Source organism: Nannobrachium achirus, assembly GCF_963921795.1.
Source record: "Nannobrachium achirus genome assembly, chromosome: 1".
Lineage (NCBI taxonomy): Eukaryota > Metazoa > Chordata > Actinopteri > Myctophiformes > Myctophidae > Nannobrachium > Nannobrachium achirus.
Window position 1 is genome coordinate 28,694,171 of NC_137810.1, and position 21,300 is coordinate 28,715,470.

Here is a 21,300-nt window from a genome sequence, read left to right on the forward strand (position 1 = left end):
TCCCCCCTCATACTGTAGGTAGAATAAAAGTGTTGTGTGACCGTGCCCTTACAAGTAAAAGTCCATAATTTAAAATTGACTTAAAAGTACAAAAGTATTTATATCAAAATGTACTTAAAGTTACCCAAAGAATGATAATAGATGGCCATTAGTGTGGCCATGTGCTCATGTGCTCCAGGGACGTGCTGAGATTGTTAGAGAGGCAGGGTCTGACATTTCTAAAGGGCCTTTTGGTGAAACTATTGAAAATAGCAGACCTCTAAGTTCACAATGTGTCGCACTGTAACGCATTGTGAGCTTGGAATACTGGAGATGTGGCATAACGGCAGGGATTTCTACACTGAGAGGGCAATTCTTTCAACATAAGATGCTGCGTTCAAGTTCAGAAGAGTTTGGAAAAGGCATTCTCTTGCAGCATTCAAGAGAATGCCTTGGCATGGCATGGAAAGAGGGCATTTGCATTTCTTTCACCTCAGTGAAAGCTGCATTCATGGTGTGGAGAGGGCACTTTTTACAGATGGGTTAAAGGGTAGGGGCTCAAGCCGCCTTTGATGTCTATGTGTGCAGATGCCTGATTTGCTCCTTTGTTTACATCCTGGCCACATGGTGCGTTCCTGTTGCTGGCGAAAATAAGGTAAAAACACAGAAAAAACTTTGCAGGGACGGATGAACAAATTAATGAATAATGTGGCTGTTACTGTAATGTGTTAAAATAAGGACTACGATTGCCTTCTATAAAGTTTGTGTATGCGACCTGACGCTTATCTCCCGATTAGGGAGTCTTACTGGTGTGTTCAAATAAGGACAGTACTTGTGTTAACGCACTTAGTTACTTTACACCACTGCCGGAGTGTGAGAGAGAGAAAGAGAGACACACGAAACACAAGAGATGGTGAAGCAAGAAATACCAAAAGACAAAGAAAGACGAGACAAAGAAATACCAAAAGACAAAGAAAGACGAGACTATAAGATGACCAAAGATGAAAGGCACCCGGGCAGAAGAGCCACCGTGAGAAGACAAACTGACAGATAGGTCAGGAGTTGAGCGCAGGTCACCAGACGCTGCTCCTCCACAGGCCCGCCAGTTAATGGGTTTGGCCTCAGCCATGCGCAGAAAATGTATTATTGATGAGACAAGAGTTCGGGGATCCCACTGCAAATTACGCCTGCAATATTGAGACTGGAGTTTCAATTAAAACCTACACGTATGGCAGCGCTAAACGAAAATGCTATTTCAGTTTTTATCCCCCTCATCAGTGAATCTGCATCAGGCTTACTCCTCTTTAGTGACAAATGTGAATGAAGGGCCACTGAGGAACACTGAGGAGACATATTAGCACAGGTGGAAATGTCTGACGTATAATAAACCAGACAACAACATACAGAACCCTTTATCCTTCTCTGTGTGAACAGAAAAGGTTACTGGGGGAATGGTAGGCTATTGAAATGAATAATAAAAGTCTGCATAACAGCATTCCTCCTCAGTGTTTACTTACTTAGGCCAACTGTGGCCAAAACGTTGCACCATGTCATATTTTCTGTGTTTTAAAGCAAACACTTAGGAGCCATGCTGCTGCTGTAGACCTTTATTATTCTTTTGAACGGTTACTCTGTGTCCAGCACCAGCCACCAACTGGGCGTGCACAAACCGCTATTCTGAACAGGCTACATCGAAAAGCCATAACAGAGCAAAGAGAATAAGGCAATGTCACTGGAAGCAAGGGGGTTTCATAATCCAACTGCGAGAGACAAGCCTTCGATATGTGTGCGAACAGCGCGCGTGTGTAGCTGTGCGCACACGATGTGCATGTCACTGATAAGCTGAGCGTGACCCTTTTCTCACAACTAAAGGGAGGATTTGAGCTGTCATTTTTAAATCTTCTACAGTATATGAACCATCCTTATCAGAGCCACACTCCACTGGCTGGAATACGATTGCATAGGATGATAGTTCACATAGAACAATATGTAAAAACACTGAAAGTGTATAACCAGACAGTGTTTGTGCCGTTGCATTTATGGCACACATTTCCATTCTTCTGTCCCAGGACGACCTTGTAAGTATCCGTTTAAGAATCAAGAGTGTGTGGAAAAGAGCGTGGTGACAATTTGAAAACTTTGACTGGAGGAGAAATATTTTTTTAAATAGTGCCACACCACATCTTCACATTGATTGCGACCGTAGGTCGCAAGTTTACTATGAAAACCGGCACATCTTGTCTGCGTATCTCTGTCTGTCTGTCTGAAGGTCACGTCTGACACTGTGGTTCCCCTGACACATCACTGTGACATCACAGGTGATATCACAGGTGACATCACCTATGTCCATATATGGTATTCCCCAGAATCCCTTTTAATATATGAAGATCCCTGATGTCATCGACCACTGGCCAGATGGCCAAGACATGGAGGGATCTCTATGTAAGGGCATACAAGGGATTGTATGGTGTGATGTCATGGGAACCACTCTAACAGAATCCCTTTTATGGTTCAGACAGGGATCTCCATGTATGGGCATAAAAGGGATGTACCATATACAGTGCAAGGATCTCCATATATGGGTACCAGGGGTCTCCATATCACCCCCCCCCCCGCGCCCCTAGTGGCGAAAAAGAGAAAAACTTCTGGGAACCCAGATTAATGGGTAACTGGTCCGATCTCTGGCCAGATGGCCAAGAAATGGCATGTCGCATGTCGCCCTGAGGTGTCTTATTAGTAATATACTGTATGTTTTACCATTGTCTCCTGGAACTGGAACTTCATACAGCAGTAAACAACAGGATAAGCCATTTCAAGTTTGTATAAAAATAACAGTTAACTAACAGACTAGCATGTGCAAACTGCCTCATACCTGTACCTGTTATGCATCAGCAAATTAGCCATTAGATTACCGGTAGGTTGGTAAATGTCAGGGCATGGCTAATTGCCTACTCTATTTACTCTAATCAGTGACCCTCCCTTTGTATTGACTCCTCTTCCGCAGAGAAGGCACCCAGCCACACACTGCATGTGGTTTACTTGATGAATTTTTCATTGCTTTTCTTTTTCGGTGTGCCTCTCCCTTTTCCATTTACATTTTAAGCTTTTTGCTGACACGCTTTTCTAGAAGAGCTGCCAACATGTTGTTGATGGATACACTGGCTGGTGAGAGGATCAAACCTGTGGCATCCCATGGTCCCAGTTACCCGTCTAACTCTCTAGAGAATTTTGCAATTATTATGGTACCAGATTTACTAGGAAATGGATGTGCATGGACTTGTATGATTGCTTCATTTGACATTATGCCCTTGGAGAGCATTGGAGGATGTTTACAGGGCTGAATTTGCCATCTAGCTGGTTCACTTTAATATCTTACACACAAACACAATGTGATCAAAGGGCGGTTCTCAGAGTAGGTTATCTCAATTGCAGCAAACTTGGTAAACTAGATGCTATTTTGCAGCGTATTCATCTCTGGAAAAAAAAAATCTGACACTTTCCCTACTCTACAACCACAGATAGATTCATGTCACTAATATATTCAGAGACACTTTAATGTCTCCCTGAACCCTAAAGGCATCTTTCCACCGCGCCAATTCGGCTGCGATTCAGTGTCGGAAAGCATCTGCTGAGCATGAGACACTTGCCATCGATAGCGCTGTCGGAACCCGTCGATGAAGAACTGAACATGGTCAGTTGTTTGCCGTCCTGCCTAACCGTCGGTGGTGATAAGGGGAGTAAATACTCCACTGTAGATTGGACCTCTAGTCTGCTACTCGTGCAGAAGCAAGCCTAAATAAAACCAGAGACCAGTTTCACCACTTGAGCCATATTACATCAGCTATTTTCAAAGATAATCTTGAAAGCAAGGCGAAAGCAACTACACTTCAGAAACAAGCCCAAACTAAAGCAACGCGCGACTATGAATGTTTACAAGCGGCATTACAGGAAAACAAGCCCAAAGTCGCTTATAATAAGCAGACCTGGCAACACTGCCAGGCCAGCATTGCAGGCTACTGAGGTGACTTTTAAATGCAGAGTTTGCCAACTAATGCCAGCAGTTTGAAGCTGTTGGAAGTAGGGATGGGACGATAAGCGATATTATCGTTTATCGTGATAAAAAAACACTCACAATAATCGTATCGTGGAGATTTAATTTACCGTCATAACGTGCTCCTTCATGCACTGGGATCAATTTACCTTTTATTTGCCGAGCTGCATATTTGGTACCATTTAAGTCCTCTATAATTGGTAAAAGGTACTTATAATAGTATACTGTACATACTTGATACAGTCTTTTTTCACTCTCAAATGTCTTTTCCAAAAAATCTACAAGATCTACAAGCTCACAGATCTGCGATTTTCTGGCCCCAGGATAATGTATTTTGATTATCGCAATGATATCGTAAATAACGATTTCCTTTGTCACAACTGGACAGGTGTGTGTCACCTGTCACCAATGTCAGTGTAACGTGAAGCAGGGGGGGAAAAGGACTGATAAACATCTAGGACAATATGTGGAATCATTCCAATGGTATGGGTTAAACATGGCTTTAAGCTCCTTCCTCTCACATGATGCTCTCTCTGATGTTTATCAGGACCTTTCTCTCTACCCAGAAATAGGCGACACAGTGAGAGAGAGCGAGATAAGACGTGAATGCCTTCTCATTCTCACTGATGTACAGGGACAGACATGAGCACATGTCCCGTCAGCCACTCGTGGACACAAAGATACAGATTGATAAGACCACACACACACACACACACACACACACACACACACACACACACACACACACACACACACACACACACACACACACACACACACACACACACACACACACACACACACACACACACACACACACACACACACACACACACAAAATATATATATTACACAAAATATATATATATATATATGGTCTGGTTAACTTCCTTGCCGTTGTAGGGAAAAAAAAAAAAACAATGTCTTCTTCTAAGTACTTTTGTTTAGGGGATGCACGAACACACACACACGCACGCACACGTGCACACACACACAGATTGTGCATTAATGACTATTTACTGAGAAATAAATATAGATTCTTGACACCCAACCACCTCTGTGGCTTTAACACTCAACAAATCAACCAGCCTCTTTTAGAACTTAGCCAATCATGCAGGGGAAAGAGTCACCTTGAGGTTTGCCAGCCAATCCATAGCAGCCGTTTTCCCCTCAGTGCTTTTCCATTAACAGCATGTTGCATAACATTCAGTAGCATAACCCTCCATTAACATCTGAACGCCCCTTTCAAATAATGACTCCAGGTGAAAATCAACCATTCTGCAAATGGATGTATAACCGTGTATTAAATACATGTCTATGTATTTGTCTTTTGCCTGTAAAACATAACAGATTTAACCATGGCTACATGAAGGGGGTTCATTGTGGTGGACAATTCAACACTGTGCTGTATTGTTGTCTGTTTTCTTGTGGCGCTTTATAGTGGATGCTGAGTTGTGTCACACTGTGTGGCACTGGGATGTGCTGTTGTCATGATGTGTCATGTTGTGTGAAGCTGTGATTTGATGCTCTGTGCTGTGTAGTATCACACTGTGTGATATTGTGATGTGTTGCTGTGTGCCGTGTTGTGACACGCTGTGCGTTGCTGATGCGATGTGTCGCTGTGTTGTGCAATATTGCACACCGTGACCACGTCTTCCTTGCAGGGGTCGTATGCCAAAAGGTGAAGAACCACTGGGTTGCATAACACACCTCACCCCCTGTCAGGCAAGCAAACACACACACAAGACTCACACACATACAGTACACCACAGACAGTCAAAACAAAAGGGATCTATGTGCAGGCCAGATGTGTACCAAAAGGGAAAACAACAGTTTGCATGCTCTAATTTTATTCTGTTATATAATATTCCAATTCAACAAATACATCTGTTTGATCCCATTCCATGCTGTGGAACGATAGCACAAGTAACAGTTGTCAGTGAAATTGCCATTTCCACAGAGCAGGTCTGTGCCTCTATCTCATTCCCCTCCTCTCCATCTCATAATCCCCCCCGCTTCCTCTATTGTCACCTCCATGCGCCCATCTCCGCTCTCTCACCTTCCACCGGCCACCCTCACCCCTGTTTGTCTGTCGGTCTCATGATACGCCCTTCCAATGCCCCCCGCCCCCCCCCCTCCCAATTTCTCCACCATCCATCTTAGCCCCTCTTCTCTCCATTTATAACCCTCCACCCCCAAAGCCCAACCCCAACCTGTCTTACCAGGTATGGGCGACGGTGAAGCGCCGGCGTTGCCGAATGCTCTTGTTGACCATCAGCTTGCGGAAGAGGCGCGGGGAGGTCCGGGGCGACAGTTTCGGGGAGGCTGCGCCCCGCCTGGCCCCGGCCACGCCCGTGGTCCTCGGGGGCTCCAGCTCCAGGTGCATGTGCTCCTTGAACGTGCGGATGCACGCGTCCGACTCCGCGGCGCTGAGCTCGTCGGACGACATCCCACCACACCTCCTCCTCTCCTCAGCTCAGCTGAATCTCTCTTCTCCTCCTCCACCACCACCTCCTGGTTTCCGTCGAGTCTGACCCTCACCTCCTTCCCAAATTCTGCACGTAAACAAATGAGCCACCCCACCACCTTCAGAGTTCAGTCTGTGGATTTTAAGTCCCAGTTTAAGTCATGCAGATGTGGTTTGTGTCCCCCTCTTCTCTATCTTTCTCTCCCCCTTGTGTTGTGCCAGCCGGAGGGGAGGGGGCCAGAAGCAGTGCCTTTCCTTGTAGTCCAGGACAGAGAGCTTTACGCAGAGAGACTGAGGCGAAGTAACACACAAATATACAACACAAGGGAGCGCTTTCTGTGCTCCCTAGCTTTTGCTTGCTTAGCCTCTCCCTCTCTCTCCCCACCCGCCACCCCCCTTGCTTCACGGTTTTAGGGATTAGCCTGCTCTCCTTCCCGCTTGTCTTCCGCTCCAGCGCAGTGGCTTTCTCTTGGTCCTGTCACTCGTTAGATGCTCTTAGAGGAAGGAGCCTTACCCCAGATCACGGCACCTTCCTGAATAGAGGAATTTCTCTTTGGAACACTTTTTTCCCTCTCTTTCTCAGTCACTCTCTCCTTCTCCTGGGCTTGCGTGCCTACAAAGTGCACACTCCGATGCACTCTCCTTCTCTCACTAAGTCCTTTCAGTCAGCAGCTTGTAGTTGGTGGATCTTTATGAAAGATTCAACGGATGTGAAAGCTTCTCTTCCTCTGCCTCAATCAGCCACACTGACTCTCTCTCTCTCTCTCTCTCCCTCTCTCTCTCTCTCTCTCTCTCTCTCTCACACACACACACACACACACACAAACACACACCCCCCCTGTCCACTCCAAAAGGCACTACTGGTGGGGTACAGATCAACTGCCCCCTCTCGAAAATGTCTAAGTCAGATTTGCCACTCTCTCTCACTCAAGACTCCAGTGAGCTGAGCAGAGCAGAGCAGGGCACACGCTTCTCTTGCAGTTTCATTCAGATATAGGCTGTGAGTTGCAGCACAGTCATAGAGGCTGTTGGCAAGCCACGCCTCCCCGTTATCCGGATTGGCGAGTGGTTGTCGTGACGACAGCCAGGCAAGGCAGGCACGGTAACAGCTTGCCAGGTTTCTTTTCTTCTTGGAGGTATCAGGGAGTTTGTGATGATGACCTTTTGTCAGGTAGACGGGGTTAATGAAAACAGTGAGATCAGATGAAGCGGCATTTGTAGGAAAAGAAACCGAAAGGACAGCAGACACACCACAACCACAACTGTATTATAGTAGTATTTAAAGCGTGGATGCACATGAATAAACAACTTGAATTAAGTCTTCGTTTTAATGCCATCCCATAGCTTGACAAAATTTACTCTGCACGCTGACACAATAACAAAGGGTTGAAGTGCACATCCCATTATTATCTAAGTGACTGCCATTTCCGTCAGACTCTTTTGTGCTCTCCCTCTCTCTCTCTCACTCACAGACACACACTCCTATAATTGTATCTGCTGTGAGCCTGTGACAGAGAATAGGAGCAGTCCAACCATGACATTGCTATCTGAAGAAAAGCTGAAAAAAGAGAGAGCATGTGCACACTTAAAAGCACACAGCGCGCACACAGCGTGCACACACACACACACACACACACACACAGCGTGCACACACACACACACACGCACGCACGCACGCACGCACGCACGCACGCACGCACGCACGCACGCACGCACGCACGCACATGCATGCAGACATACAATTTTATTTTTAATTCACTGAGCGATAAAGACAAAGCATGGCCTTGAGACAAAAACAGAGAAAGGATAGATAACATAAAAAAAGAGAACAAAAAGACAAACAGCTTGAGCAAAATGTGAGCATCGGCTCGTCTGCTCTGAGGAGTGTTTTGTTTTGGTTGTGACTCAATGATCATTTCACCCCCCCCCCTCCCTTCCTCTTTAATTTCTCTGGCCCTCTCAACCAATAAAGCATTTGGACAATGGCCTCTTTCAGCTTGCCCATCAAGACATAAGAGGTAATGGCCGTCACGGTGACCTGACAAGCTATAGAGTGGACCATTTTTATTTCAGCTCCACCTTTCACCACTTTCTCCACACTTCTACAAACTATACTGTAGCTTCACTGTATGCCACCTTATGAAGTATATACAGTACTGTATGTGTACAATGTTGAGGATAACAAGAAAGTTAACCACTTGAACCTGTACACCTGTACACACATCTGTGGAGTCATACAATCAAGATGTATCAGTCAGACTCACATTCCAATAATTGCCAATGTTAGGCAATTAGGATGGAATATTAAATATCGGACAGATCCATCTTGCAAGATTTTTTTGATAAAATCTAGAGGAATAATAGGAAAAACAATGTGTTTTACATAAGTCGGCCTCCTGGTGGCGCTATAAGAGGCAGATCTGAAAAAATGCAGGGCAAAGGTTTTTCCTTGGCCTTGGGAGTACACATACAAAGTTGTACACTGATCAGTAGAGTTATAGGTAAAAACACGAATCAGGCTATTATAGCGCCATCATGAGGCTGATTTGATTTTTTTCAAGCAGCATTTATTCCTCGGCCTATTGGGAATGTGCATGAACAATTTCACAAAAATCGCACACTGCGTTCATGATTCAGGCATTTTATAGAGGGTCACATGCATAAAGCGAATGGCAAATCGATTGGCAAAGTTTAACGTTGTTTAATGCAATCAGAAAAGACTTTTCTGTTTGGATGTATGGGTTGTCAAGTCCAGAAAGTAGTTTTTTTGCCACTCAGTAGGTGTTTTTGCATAACCTCCAGGTATGATGATGATGTCACAGACACGTATACCCTCAATTCAAAACGGACCAATCCTGCAAACTGGATGGAATATGGAAAATCGGAGAGATCCATGTCGATCACATGACTGTAGAGATACTGTCTACCAATTTGCGTGATTTTTGGACAAAATCTGTAGGAGGCAAAAAACTCGGCCTACTGGTGGCGCTAGAGCAGGCCCATGTGAAAAATGTGGGGCAGCAGAGGTTCTGAATTGGCATCCAGGGACTGTGTGTGCACAGTTTGGCAGCGACCGGGCCAACGGTGCCGGAGATTAGTTGGCAACAAACTGGATGGACGGACACACGGACAAACGGACACACGGACACGCGTGAACGGACGGACGGACGGACGGACGGAGGCTAAAACATAGTCTCTCCCCATGCCTTTCGGCTGGTGGAGACAATAAATATGTTGACGTTTCCCACATGCACGTTAAACCTAAGAAAGGACTGACTTGATTTGATCTCTCACGGATGTTTTTTCTACTCCTCTGCTGCCATGGGTTTGCCCAGAACAGTAGCCCTAGCATTCCTCTAATTAAATAGCCATGTGAGACCCTATTAACTAGTGTCACGGGGCAACCCGCGCCCTATTGCCATAAGGACCCCACAGGGTAAAACTGGTCATTATAAGCAAACACTGCACAGCTGACTCGATTAATGACTGTCATCATGCTGGCTTGGAGTTGTGTCCGGTCAGCAGCCAGTGGAGGCTACAGTATGTTCAATCTGTATTGTCTATTTTATTGTCTCCACCAGGCCGAAGGCATGGGGAGACTATGTTTTGCACCCTGTCCATCTGTCCGTGTGTGTCCGTCCGTCCGTCTGTCTGTGCGTGTGTGCGTGCCTCCGTCCGTCCGTCCGTCTGTCTGTTACCAGCTAATCTCCGGCGCGGTTGGCCCGGTCTCGACCGAACTGTGCACACATAGACTCCCTGGATGCCAATTCAGAACCTCTGCCCCATATTTTTCACATGGGCCTGTTTTTTGGCCAGTACTCCTACAGATTTTGTCCAAAAGTCACGCAAACGGTAGACAGTATCTCTAAAGGCATGTAATCCACATGGATCTGCCGTATTTTCCAAATTCCTTCCTGGTTGGCGTCCAAAGTTTGCAGGATTGGTAAGTTTTAAATAAAATGCCTCAAATCATGAACGCAGCGTCCGATTTTGGTGAAATTGTGCATGCACGTTCCCAAAAAGCTGAGGAAGAAATGCCACATTTTTCAAATCAGCCTCATGGTGGGGCTATAACAGGCCGATTCGAGTTTTTACCTATAACTCCACTGATCAGTGTAAAACTTTGTATGCGCATTCCTTAGAGGCAAAGGAAAAACCTTTGCCCTGCATTTTTCATATCTGCCTTTTATAGCGCCACCAGGAGGCCGACTTATGTAAAACAAACTTTTTCCTATTATTCCTTCAGATTTTATCCAAAAATCACGCAAATCAGTTCACAGTATCTCTATAGTCATGTGATCAAGACGCATCTGTCCGATATTTCATATTCCATCCTAATTGCCTAACATTGGCTTCCAAAGTTTGCAGGATTGGTAAATTTTAAACAAAATGACTTAAATCACGAACACCGCATGTGATTTCAGAGACATTCTGCACGCACATTCCCACTAGGTCAAGGAACAAATGCCACTCTTTTCACATTGACCCGTTATAGCGCCACCAGCAGGTCGACATATTTGGAACAAAATGCCTCAAATCATGCATGCAGCGCCATATTGCCGTTAAAGGCCGAAGAAGGCATAGCACCATTTTCACATTGCCCTATTATAGCGCCACCAGGATGCCACAATGACATACCTGACCTGGTGGAGAGTCAGACCTGTGCTCGGAAGAGCACTGCTTCTAGTTGTAACTGTTTTGTGAATGATTTGACACATGGAAATGCATATAGAATGTGTGAAGGAAATGTGTAATTGTGTAGTTAGTCTAACTCATGGGACATGGTTAGCCTTGTTTGAGTTATGCCAGTTACTAATCATTGTGGGTAAGGAAGCTAGAAGTGTTGCGTGAATAGAGAACGCTCAAGGCTAACAGGAGAAAAGACATCGACTAAGTTCTTGGTTTGTTGTTATTTCTTAGTTAAGCTGTTCAACTGTTTATTTCTTCTTAAAATGTTATGTCCAGCCCTTAGACACAGGGATGCTGACAGAACCCTCGCTAAAAACCCCAGGACAAAAATCCACTCATCATAGACAATTTTCCCTCCTCGCCCCAAACTGTGGAATTAAAGGACATATTCATATTTTAGATTGTAATTAGAGAAAAGAAAAAGTGAGGGTTAAAATGTTTTCATTTGCTTCGTTCTATTGTTTTATCACGTTTACTGTGCTAAAATGTGGGGCATGCGTACGCATGGTGGCATGCGTACAAGTGGCTAAATATGTCTTTTTAGACACAATAAGCCAGCAGTTTCTTTATTGCTATTTACAGTAACACTTCTAGCCCCCATAAGTCTCATCCAACCATGAAAGGTTGCATTGTATCTTGGGAATGGGTTTAATAGAATCTCTAAGTAAATGAAATAATTTTAACACTCATCTTTTATATTCTTTAATTACAATCTAAAATATAGGCTTTTCACACAACTCAAATAACATCAGTTAAAATAATATCCGAGCAGTTATTATTTTTTCTAGAGTAATATTCCAATGCATTTGTTGTATTGTTGTTGATGTTCTGACATATTATCTTGCTTATTATATTGATGTATTACCTGCTTATTGTAAGTCGCTTTGGATTAAAAGTGTCTAAATGCCTAAACTGTAAACTGTATTTATATTGGTAGTATTTATACCTCAACCCTACACTGTAAGAATCCTGCACAGGACTGTTCTCTTATTTTGGAGGTAAATAAATAAGAAAAACCTGCATTCTTGGACATTGTACATTCTTGGAGCCTTGACCATCTAGAAAAAATATTGTTAAAATATCTTGGCCCATTACCTTGCAATATCTTATGTGCAAGTCTCAATTTCAGCTCCTTTACCCTATTTTCAACTGTCAGCCATTTAAATGTATTGAAATGGGATGGGCCATGGTAAGACGAGGGTCTAAGGTTCAACACAACCATGACTAGTTTAGTTTTAATCCTACTGTAACGTGTAGTGCAGGGAGGTGTCAAAGTGAGGCTGTGCCAGGAATGAGATTTTCTGGTTCCCCTTGGCAATAGCTCACAGCCCAAGTATTATAGATTCTGTTTTCCAAATGGGCAAAAGCAATTAATTTTCAGCCAGTTAATTATGTTTTTTAAATTCATCACTTAACTGGCTCTCTACATGTTCTTGTCCTTGTGGGAAACCCTGTAGTAAAAGTGATGTAACAGCAGCAGCGGCCTTAATCCAGTGCTCAACTGTTAATGAATTATTAAAGTCAGAAGCATGTGCAAAACCATTCCACCAAAGGAAGACATCACACTGAAAACACTTAGAAGCACCAATAAGGGCAGAAAGCAGAAGAGAGAAAGCGAGAGGCCTGCCGGACCAGAGAAGGCGGGGCAGAGGGAGAAAAGGAGATCAAATCATTTCTTGGTGTGTGTTCTGTAGGGTGTCACTGTTGTGACGGTAGTGACAGGGATACGAAGCCTCTTATTTAATAACTTAATGCCTCACCGACCGTCGCTGAAAGCTGCTAATGACGTCACAGTTGCGATGGAGAGCAGGAAACAAGAGGTGAGACTGAGGTGCAAGTCATGCAACCATGCGAGACAAGAGAGAAGGATGAGGTAGGGAGTGAAGAAATTAAAGAAAGGGGAAACAGAAAGGATGGGCGACACAGACATGACATTGAGAGAGATTTATGCCATGGTCAACAGAAAGCCATTCGAAAGTTCAGTTAGCGAGTGACCACTGAGTGCCACGAAGGCAGACTCCAGATCTGTCGCTGTGCAGTGGTGCACAGATGGCCTGTGTTCTGTTCAGAGATCACCCCAATAATATTATCCCCAATAAAGGTCCTGACATGTGGGTCTGTCTGTATATGGTTGCTTGCTGTGAACCAACTGCCAGAGCCAGAGCAGCACTCTCCTCAAATCAGGTTTGCATTTGCATAACAAGTAGTATGCTTCATTTTCAGTGTGTAATATGGAGGGTGAAATATCCACTGTTATATTTTTCATAAAGATGTGCCAACAGTGTTGTTGTTGTGTTTGTTGTAGTTGGGACTTGGGAGTCTTGAGAGGAGGGGTCTTGATTAATGCAGAACCCTACTACACCACACAGAGACACTGGACCAAAACAGGATGACCCCTCACCACAGGAAAAACACCCACTAAACGAAATATTCAGTATTCAAGAATTCATTCTCGTCATCATCAGCATCACTACTATCACCTCCATGATCAAAGTTATCAGAATCACTTCATCATTCTGATCAGCGATACAGGTCAGAAGAGGCATTTTATTGTAAACCAAAAACTGCAATTAAATAATTAGTAAGTATACATATAGAGGCATCTGTGTACATAGTGCAGACCATCATTTCCAGTGATTAAACCCCCTCACACATACAGGTACATACAAACACACACACTCATGGAAAATGCAATCGCTGTCCCTCCTTATGTTAACACTCCTTGCTAATTATTATCCAGTGTGTGTGTGTGCGTGCATGTGTGTGTGTGTGTGTGTGTGTGTGTGTGTGTGTGTGCGTGCATGTGTGTGTGTGCACACAAGTGCACACAAGGTCAGGCATCAATCACATCTAAATTATTCTTTTATTGAGCACTTCATCTCTGGTCGTTACATTTAGGGATCTAACAGGCACGTCTGGTCGGTTTTGCTTCCTCTGTCTCAGCCTCTGTTTCTCCAATCAGTTGTGAGTCAATGTCCAATTTCTCCTTCATTAGAGGGAGCAGGGTACATGGAATAAAGGAAAGCTGAAATCTTCCGGCAAGGCTCCTCAGGGACACCTTCTTTGGAGCAGAAATAATACTTTGGGGTAAACTTCAAAATGGTGGAACAACTTAACTAACTAGAATCTATCTAAGGATCAAGGAAATATCAAATAACATAGTATTGAGATGTGCAGACACCTGCAATCAAATGTATTCACAACTGTGCTCTACATCAGTGTTTCCCAAACACTGGGTTGGGAACCGTGTTTGGGTCTTGGGTCGCAAACACATTTTTATGGGTCACGAGTACATAACATAATTATGTTTTTGTTTACTACAATTTATTTATTTTCCAAAACATTTTCAGAAATTAAAAACTAATTTCTAATGACAATTTCATACATACAAAAAAGAAAAAAATCTAAGAAATTCCATAAAACAAAAATATATATAATAAAATGAAAATAGCAGATCTACGACTCATGTGAGCTTGTAGGTCTGCTATTTTCACTAGTTTGGGTCCCGGGGAGGCTTTTGGCTCTTGAGATAGAAAGTTTTTAACTTCACGTTCAGATTCACTGCTCGACGTGACTCGCCCATCCATCCGTCCATACACACATACACAACCCCAGAGAGACACACTTCACTAGCACCATAATGACAAACAGCCACAGACACCCATACTGTACATGAATTAGTTACACATTGAGACACACCAGTGCACAGCATGCTCCCTCACCAGCACAAAGTAGGAGCACACCCACCCATTCACACTGAACTTAGACAATCAATGCATGAGGGACTCTGTGCTATGAGGCAATCGCATGCATCAGCAGGAAACATAATTGAATCCCAAAATACCTCCCCAAACGCACACACGCACGCACTCACTCTTGATGTAAGCATTGATGTAACAAAAAATAATTAAAGAATTGATGTAACCAGTGAAACAAGGAGAAGGGTGGAAGATAGAGTTTAGGGACTGGGGGATTAATAGTGAAGGATTAAATCGCTTGGCAGAACCCCCCCACCCCCACCCACACACAATTCAATTCAAAGGGCTTTATTGGCATGAGAAAACATACGTTTACATTGCCACACACACACACACCTTTGCTTAGTGTGTAAAGAAACCTGTGGATATGGATGCTACTGCTGTACTCTCGGTGCTGGGTGGAGGGAATTCACAAGCACGACAAAGAGTGGGCACTGGGCAGTCAGTCAGGAGATAATACCAGTAAGACTCCCTAATCGGGAGATAAGCGACCGTTGGTCGCTTATCTCCATAAATAGGCCAAAAAGTAGTTTGTGCAAAATCGTCCTGATGGTGGCGCTAGATGGGACAGATGCGTTGTGATTACATGACTGTAGAGATACTGTGTACTGGTGTGCATGATTTTAGGGCAAAATCTGTAGGAGCAGGGTGACTGTAGAGATACTGTGTAGTGGTTTGTGTGATTTTAGGGCAAATTCTGTAGGAGCAGTGTCCAAAAATGTGTTTTTTAAAAATCAGCCAGATGGTGGCGCTAGATGGGACAGATGCATTTTGATGACATGACTGTGTAGTTATGAACAATAGCTAATGTATACAATTGAAAGTGAAAGAGATGACCTTTTTAACATTCCAGCATTTACAAAAGCAGTTTCTGTTAGCTAAAGGGTGGGCATCTGTATTTATGGTTGCTAATATGTGGCTATTGTTCTGAGGTTTCAGCAATGATCACCTGACACTCCAGAGTTTCAGCGTGTATAGTTACACTTGTATTAGGCAGGCCTACTTTCAGCAAACCTTTGTGGTATGTTCTTGCAAAAGTCTCATTTCTTCTAGAAGTCTTCAAATCTTGTGTGTTGTCTTCATTGAGTTTGGGAGAAATGCCAATACTAGCATGCAAGATGCAAGCTCTCCTGCTAAAAGTAGACACACCCACAGGCAGATCTTGATAGTGGACCCAGGTCTGTTTATTTAAGCATGGAGGCTCATCCTTCCTGGACTCCCTGGTGTGAAGGGGTGTGTGTGTGTGTGTGTGTGTGTGTGTGTGTGTGTGTGTGTGTGTGTGTGTGTGTGTGTGTGTGTGTGTGTGTGTGTGTGTGTGTGTGTGTGTGTGAGAGAGAGAGGACAGTGGCAACATTCCTTGCCACTTGGCAGGTCACACATTATGTTTGAGAGAGAGAGAGAGAGTGTGTGTGTGTGTGTGTGTGTGTGTGTGTGTGTGTGTGTGTGTGTGTGTGTGTGTGTGTGTGACACAGAGAGAGCAGCCCCGTTGGGGTGGTCATTTGGTCATTTTTGCACATTTGGTAATTTTTTACACCTGGGGGTCCCCCAGGGACCTGGGGGTCCCCGAAACTCCGGGGGTCCTTGGAGGTTGTAGTTTGGCAGGCAAGGAGTGTGTGTGCAAAATCTGGCATGGATCGGGGCAACGGTTGCAGAGATATGAGCAGGGCAAAAGTGTGACGTGTGACGTGTGACAGAGGGAGTGACGGAGGGAGTGACGGAGGGACAGCCGGTGGAGGTTTGGATAGTGTGCAAGTAACTGCGACCTACGGTCGCAATAAACAACCCCACAGCTGACACCATCAACAGTTCTATTCACCCAGTGTAATATCACATGTGGATTCTCCATTGGCCTTGTACAACAATTAAAACAAAACAAATGACATAAATGGACTAAAATAATAGACAAATGTGTAAAAAATGCCTTTGTCTGTGTATGTTCATGTACAGTACTAGTCGGTCTCTATGTGAGCCAAGCCTGGTCAGCCAAGTACACAATGCACCCTTCTGGCAAGGAATGGGAATGCAGCTCTTCAAATAGCCCACATCATCTGTTCCAAAGATGTAACTTTACTCTTCGGGTTTTAAATGTGTGCCTACTCTAATATAGATACTTAAAACAGTTTTACATAATTATATTACTTCACATTCACTTGAATTAAATGATAGTCCTGTACCAATCAAGGGATGCTACAGGAATGACGTCAATTGCTGAAAAGGATTTAAACAAAAACAAAAAAAACATGACAACAAATTGTAAGTATGCCATTGCCATAAGTAATAATTAATATAACTGTTAATCCATTTTGGGCGATGGAGTTTTTACCCTTCAGGGCGGGGTTTTTGTTGCCATGTACAGTACAGTATATAGCAGCATAATGTTTTTGTAATTTATGAATAAATATTTGAAGTTTTTCAGAAAACTAAAGGTCATGATTTACGTGTGTGTGTGTGTGTGTGTGTGTGTGTGTGTGTGTGTGTGTGTGTGTGTGTGTGTGTGTGTGTGTGTGTGTGTGTGTGTGTGTGTGTGTGTGTGTGTGTGTCCTGGGCATGACGTTAAACTGCTACATTGGGTTAGGGTGTAGTACAGTAGGTGCAGTGGATGCATTTGCTTCTGTGAACTATGTAGCTTGCATACAAGAAGGCACTATTCACCGGTGGAATCTACCAACAGCATACGCTACCTGACGGTCCCTCCCATAACAGCTACTGGGAAGAGAGGCAATAGACCCGACATACAGTAGGCCATCATACAGCCTTCCAGCGGTACGTCTGTCTGCTGTCAGAATAGCAACGGGTGGACTTCCAGGCCCATGAGAACAACTACAGAGAGTGCTTTAACTCTTGGGATGCCCATAGAAGTGGCAGAAAGGCTGGCAAAGTATTGTGCCGACTCTGCTGCCATATTTGCCCATTGAGTGCTGAGTGACATGCGTGTTGTATCACGAGGACATATCCATGAGTTTGTGAATGTAACCTTTACTGCACCTAAAATATTTGTGTCCCTATGCTTTCCCTGTGTGTGGACATAAATTGTTAAACTGTGTGTGTGCCAGCTACACACACACATACACATACAACTGCATGCCATGGTAATCAGGACTGATTAGCTTATTAGCTAAAAAGCTTATCTGAATGTGATACCCCTGGCTGCATGCCAAGGACATGCCAACGCGCATGCGTATGTACGGAGGCAGTGTGTGTAACAAATCCAATAGAGTAGTGGGAGCGGTATCATAGCTTAAACTGAAGAGCTGAATACAACATGACAGTCAGCAATAGTCAGGGCACCAGGAACAGCTGCTGAAGGTTGGGCTACCAATAACCTTATACAGGAAATAAGTTAAACTCCATAAGTACTGTAGCTTATGCAGGGTCAAGCAATTTTTCCCCCCTTCATTTCCCCCTCCACTGAGAAGTGCTTCTCAGTGGGGATACAGTGGAAAGACATGGCCGCTTATGCGCCTGGAGGGTGTGGAGTAGAGATATTCACACGTCCAAACGTCCAAAATAACAGACAGGAACCCTGATGGACCATATGTTCCAAAATCAGTTTGGTTCTGGCATTTCTTTTTTAAATGACCCTAACACTAATGGGAAGTAAGAGGGGGTCTGGCCTAAGAGTTTAGTGGGGCTAGTCTGCCCCTCAGGTGGGCTCTGTTAGTCACCTGAACATCAAACTGAAGCTACCGTATACACGGTGTTCATTTGACAATTGTACAAGAGCAGGACAGTATATGTGCATTTTACAACAAATTGTATACTTTTAAAATACTAAAAGTTGGTACTAGCAGTAGGATTAATGTGTGTGCCATGAAATTGTGAGCACAACCTAGCGTATGCAATTATATCACATCACCAAGGCAATATCAAAAGCTGGAATCACAGTTTCAGACTTTCCACCTTCATGGGTCCTTTGACAATAACTAGAGGGTGTATTTAAGTGATGACTTTAGCAAAGGACTGATGTCAGTATGTGACGCCAATCAGAGCGTTTTTGGAAACTTCACAGTTCCCATTTGGCTGAAACATACCCGTACCATCTGTCCTGTATGACGTGAACCCAGCTAAACGGTGAGTTTGTGCTAAGTGGCAACTGGGAAGTTTCCGACTTCCAAGTAGGAAAAATCCACACAAACAGCCCTCCAACTCCTAACTCAACTCCTGGTCGGAAACTCATGGGCTTTGTCAGACGTCAGAAAATACAGTAGTGCTGTGATGTCACAACACAAGCAGCAAAAAGGTGACATTCATAGTGAAAGGATTGAACAAGAAGTAACAGGGTGTTTTACATTTACAAGCAGACTTTCAGGTTTCTGTTGATGCAACAAAGTGGTCTGGTGGCTGGGGTAAACTCACCCTCAACTGAAAATATTGTCTCTGTCGGGTGGAAACCTCATGTCCAAAACTGTTACTTTTCAGGACTTGCTAAAAAAACTAGACCAGGTCAACCTGGTTGTGCCAGACCCCCTGTCTGTCATCATCATTTATGACATCATGCCTTTTGTAGGCATGTCATCATCATGTCATCATCATATATACCCTTTATATAGAAAACCCGGACAGACCGACATTTGCTTATGTAGGCCTACCCATTTCATGGGTCTGGCAAATAGCAAGAGATTTACAAGCTCAAAACGGGTCTCGTGGATCTGCCACTTTTGATGCTTTAGTGTGACGCTGTAGTATGATGAAGTAGGGTGTTCATTTATGAAGAAACACAAAAAGTTAAAACATGGAGACAAGGTTTCTGCCTGACAGCAACGATGTACAACTGATGAACTGATGCTTAGAACCATCAGCTACAGTATGTGCAAGACATGGGAACTAAGCTTCTTGTTCTACAAGTTGTTCTTCTTACGGCTTGGCACAGAGGAGAGAGCGCTTGTGTGTCTGTGTCAGCAGCCAATGTGTCAGCAGCCAATCTTGCGAACGCCGAGCCATCAACAGAAGGCCAGGGTACCAAGTGCCCAATTTGAATTTTTTAACCATTTTGTGAATTCATATTCTCAGACCCACTGTCCTGCCATACAGTACCTCTGTATTTGGGCAAGACTGTCATCATCAATAAGACATCATCAACATGACGTCAGAGATCTACTGTACATGGAAGCCACACCATTGTTATACCCTGTCCTGTTACCATGAAATCCATTTAGTCTATCCATTAAAGCCCGGACTAAGCAGGCCCACTCACCAGTCAAAGTCCACGGGCGTGATGTCTATTCTGGGCGGGGCTCCGAAGGGGAGGGACGTGGGCCTACTGATGATCTCGTCGTCTGGCGTCCGCGACCTCTCGCCCTGTCGCCACGACAACGGGGGCAGCTGCAGGTTTCCAGAGAAGCGGCGCCTCCCCCGTCGCAGGTCGACGCCCAGCGTACACGAGGTGAAAGACTCACTGAGGGGGCAGTCTGGAGGGTCTTTGCTGTCCTGGAGAGAGATAGAGAGATAAATGTGTACAATAATCCATCCAACAGAGAGAAAGACAGAGAGACTGGCAAAGAGTGACAGGGAGAAAGAGAGAGAAGCCCTTTGCACACAGGCGCGTTTAACCGCACGGATAAAACGGACAATATAATTTTTTGAAAAGAAAACAATGATTCTCTATGACCTCATGCACACCGGCTCCGAATTAGCCGTGCGACGAGTGGCTGCCGCCGTGCGTTTTTTTCTCGATCGAAACCAGTTCGATTTGTGCGTCTTGTCGCATGCGGTAAAAAACTCATCACTCCTTTTATGACTCCTTTTTGGATCCGCAGCGCCGATTCCGCACAGCCTTGCACACCAAATCCAATGCGTTTTATTCATGCCACAAACAAAAAAACGCAACTGTCCTGTGTGCAAAGGGCTAGAGAGAGACATTTTTTGACACTGTTGTATGACAAAGTATAAATGAGGCTTAAGATGGAGAGGAAATGTAAAGAGAATCAAAGATCTGGTAAAAGAATAGGAGGAGATAAAAAGGTAGGCAAAGAGGGAGGCAAAGACAAGAAATGACAAGTAAGATAGAGAGGATGATGCTTGGGAAGTTCTATGATTAACTAAAATGTTTTTACATTTAGTTTTTGTTATTATTTTGTTATCTTTTGTTAACTACTGTATATAACATAGCAGGTTGCTGTATTTCAGGGTATACAGCTGCCTGAACTACACCACCTTTCACCCACTGCATGACCAGTTTGTCCACTAAGGGGCGCCATTGGATCGTTTCATATCAGCATTCAGCAGAGTAATTTGCCACATACTGTATTATGCACAACAAGAAAATTATATTGTTTTTATATTTATCCGATGACAACTACACCAACCACCCCGTGCCACACACAAATCCCACTTGTTAATGGCAATCTTACAAGACA

General features: G+C 44.1%; 1 protein-coding gene across 1 annotated transcript in view; it reads right to left on the reverse strand.

Moving 5' to 3' along the window:
- The window catches only part of pde4ba (phosphodiesterase 4B, cAMP-specific a), a gene marked incomplete at its 5' end in the record, with an annotated part of 205,344 nt that overhangs the window by 163,736 nt on the left and 20,308 nt on the right, over window positions 1–21,300 (reverse strand). The window contains one exon of the mRNA XM_080726315.1: window positions 20,139–20,371. Within this exon, the coding sequence (XP_080582441.1) occupies window positions 20,139–20,371 (233 nt within the window). The remainder of the gene's footprint in view (window positions 1–20,138; window positions 20,372–21,300) is intronic.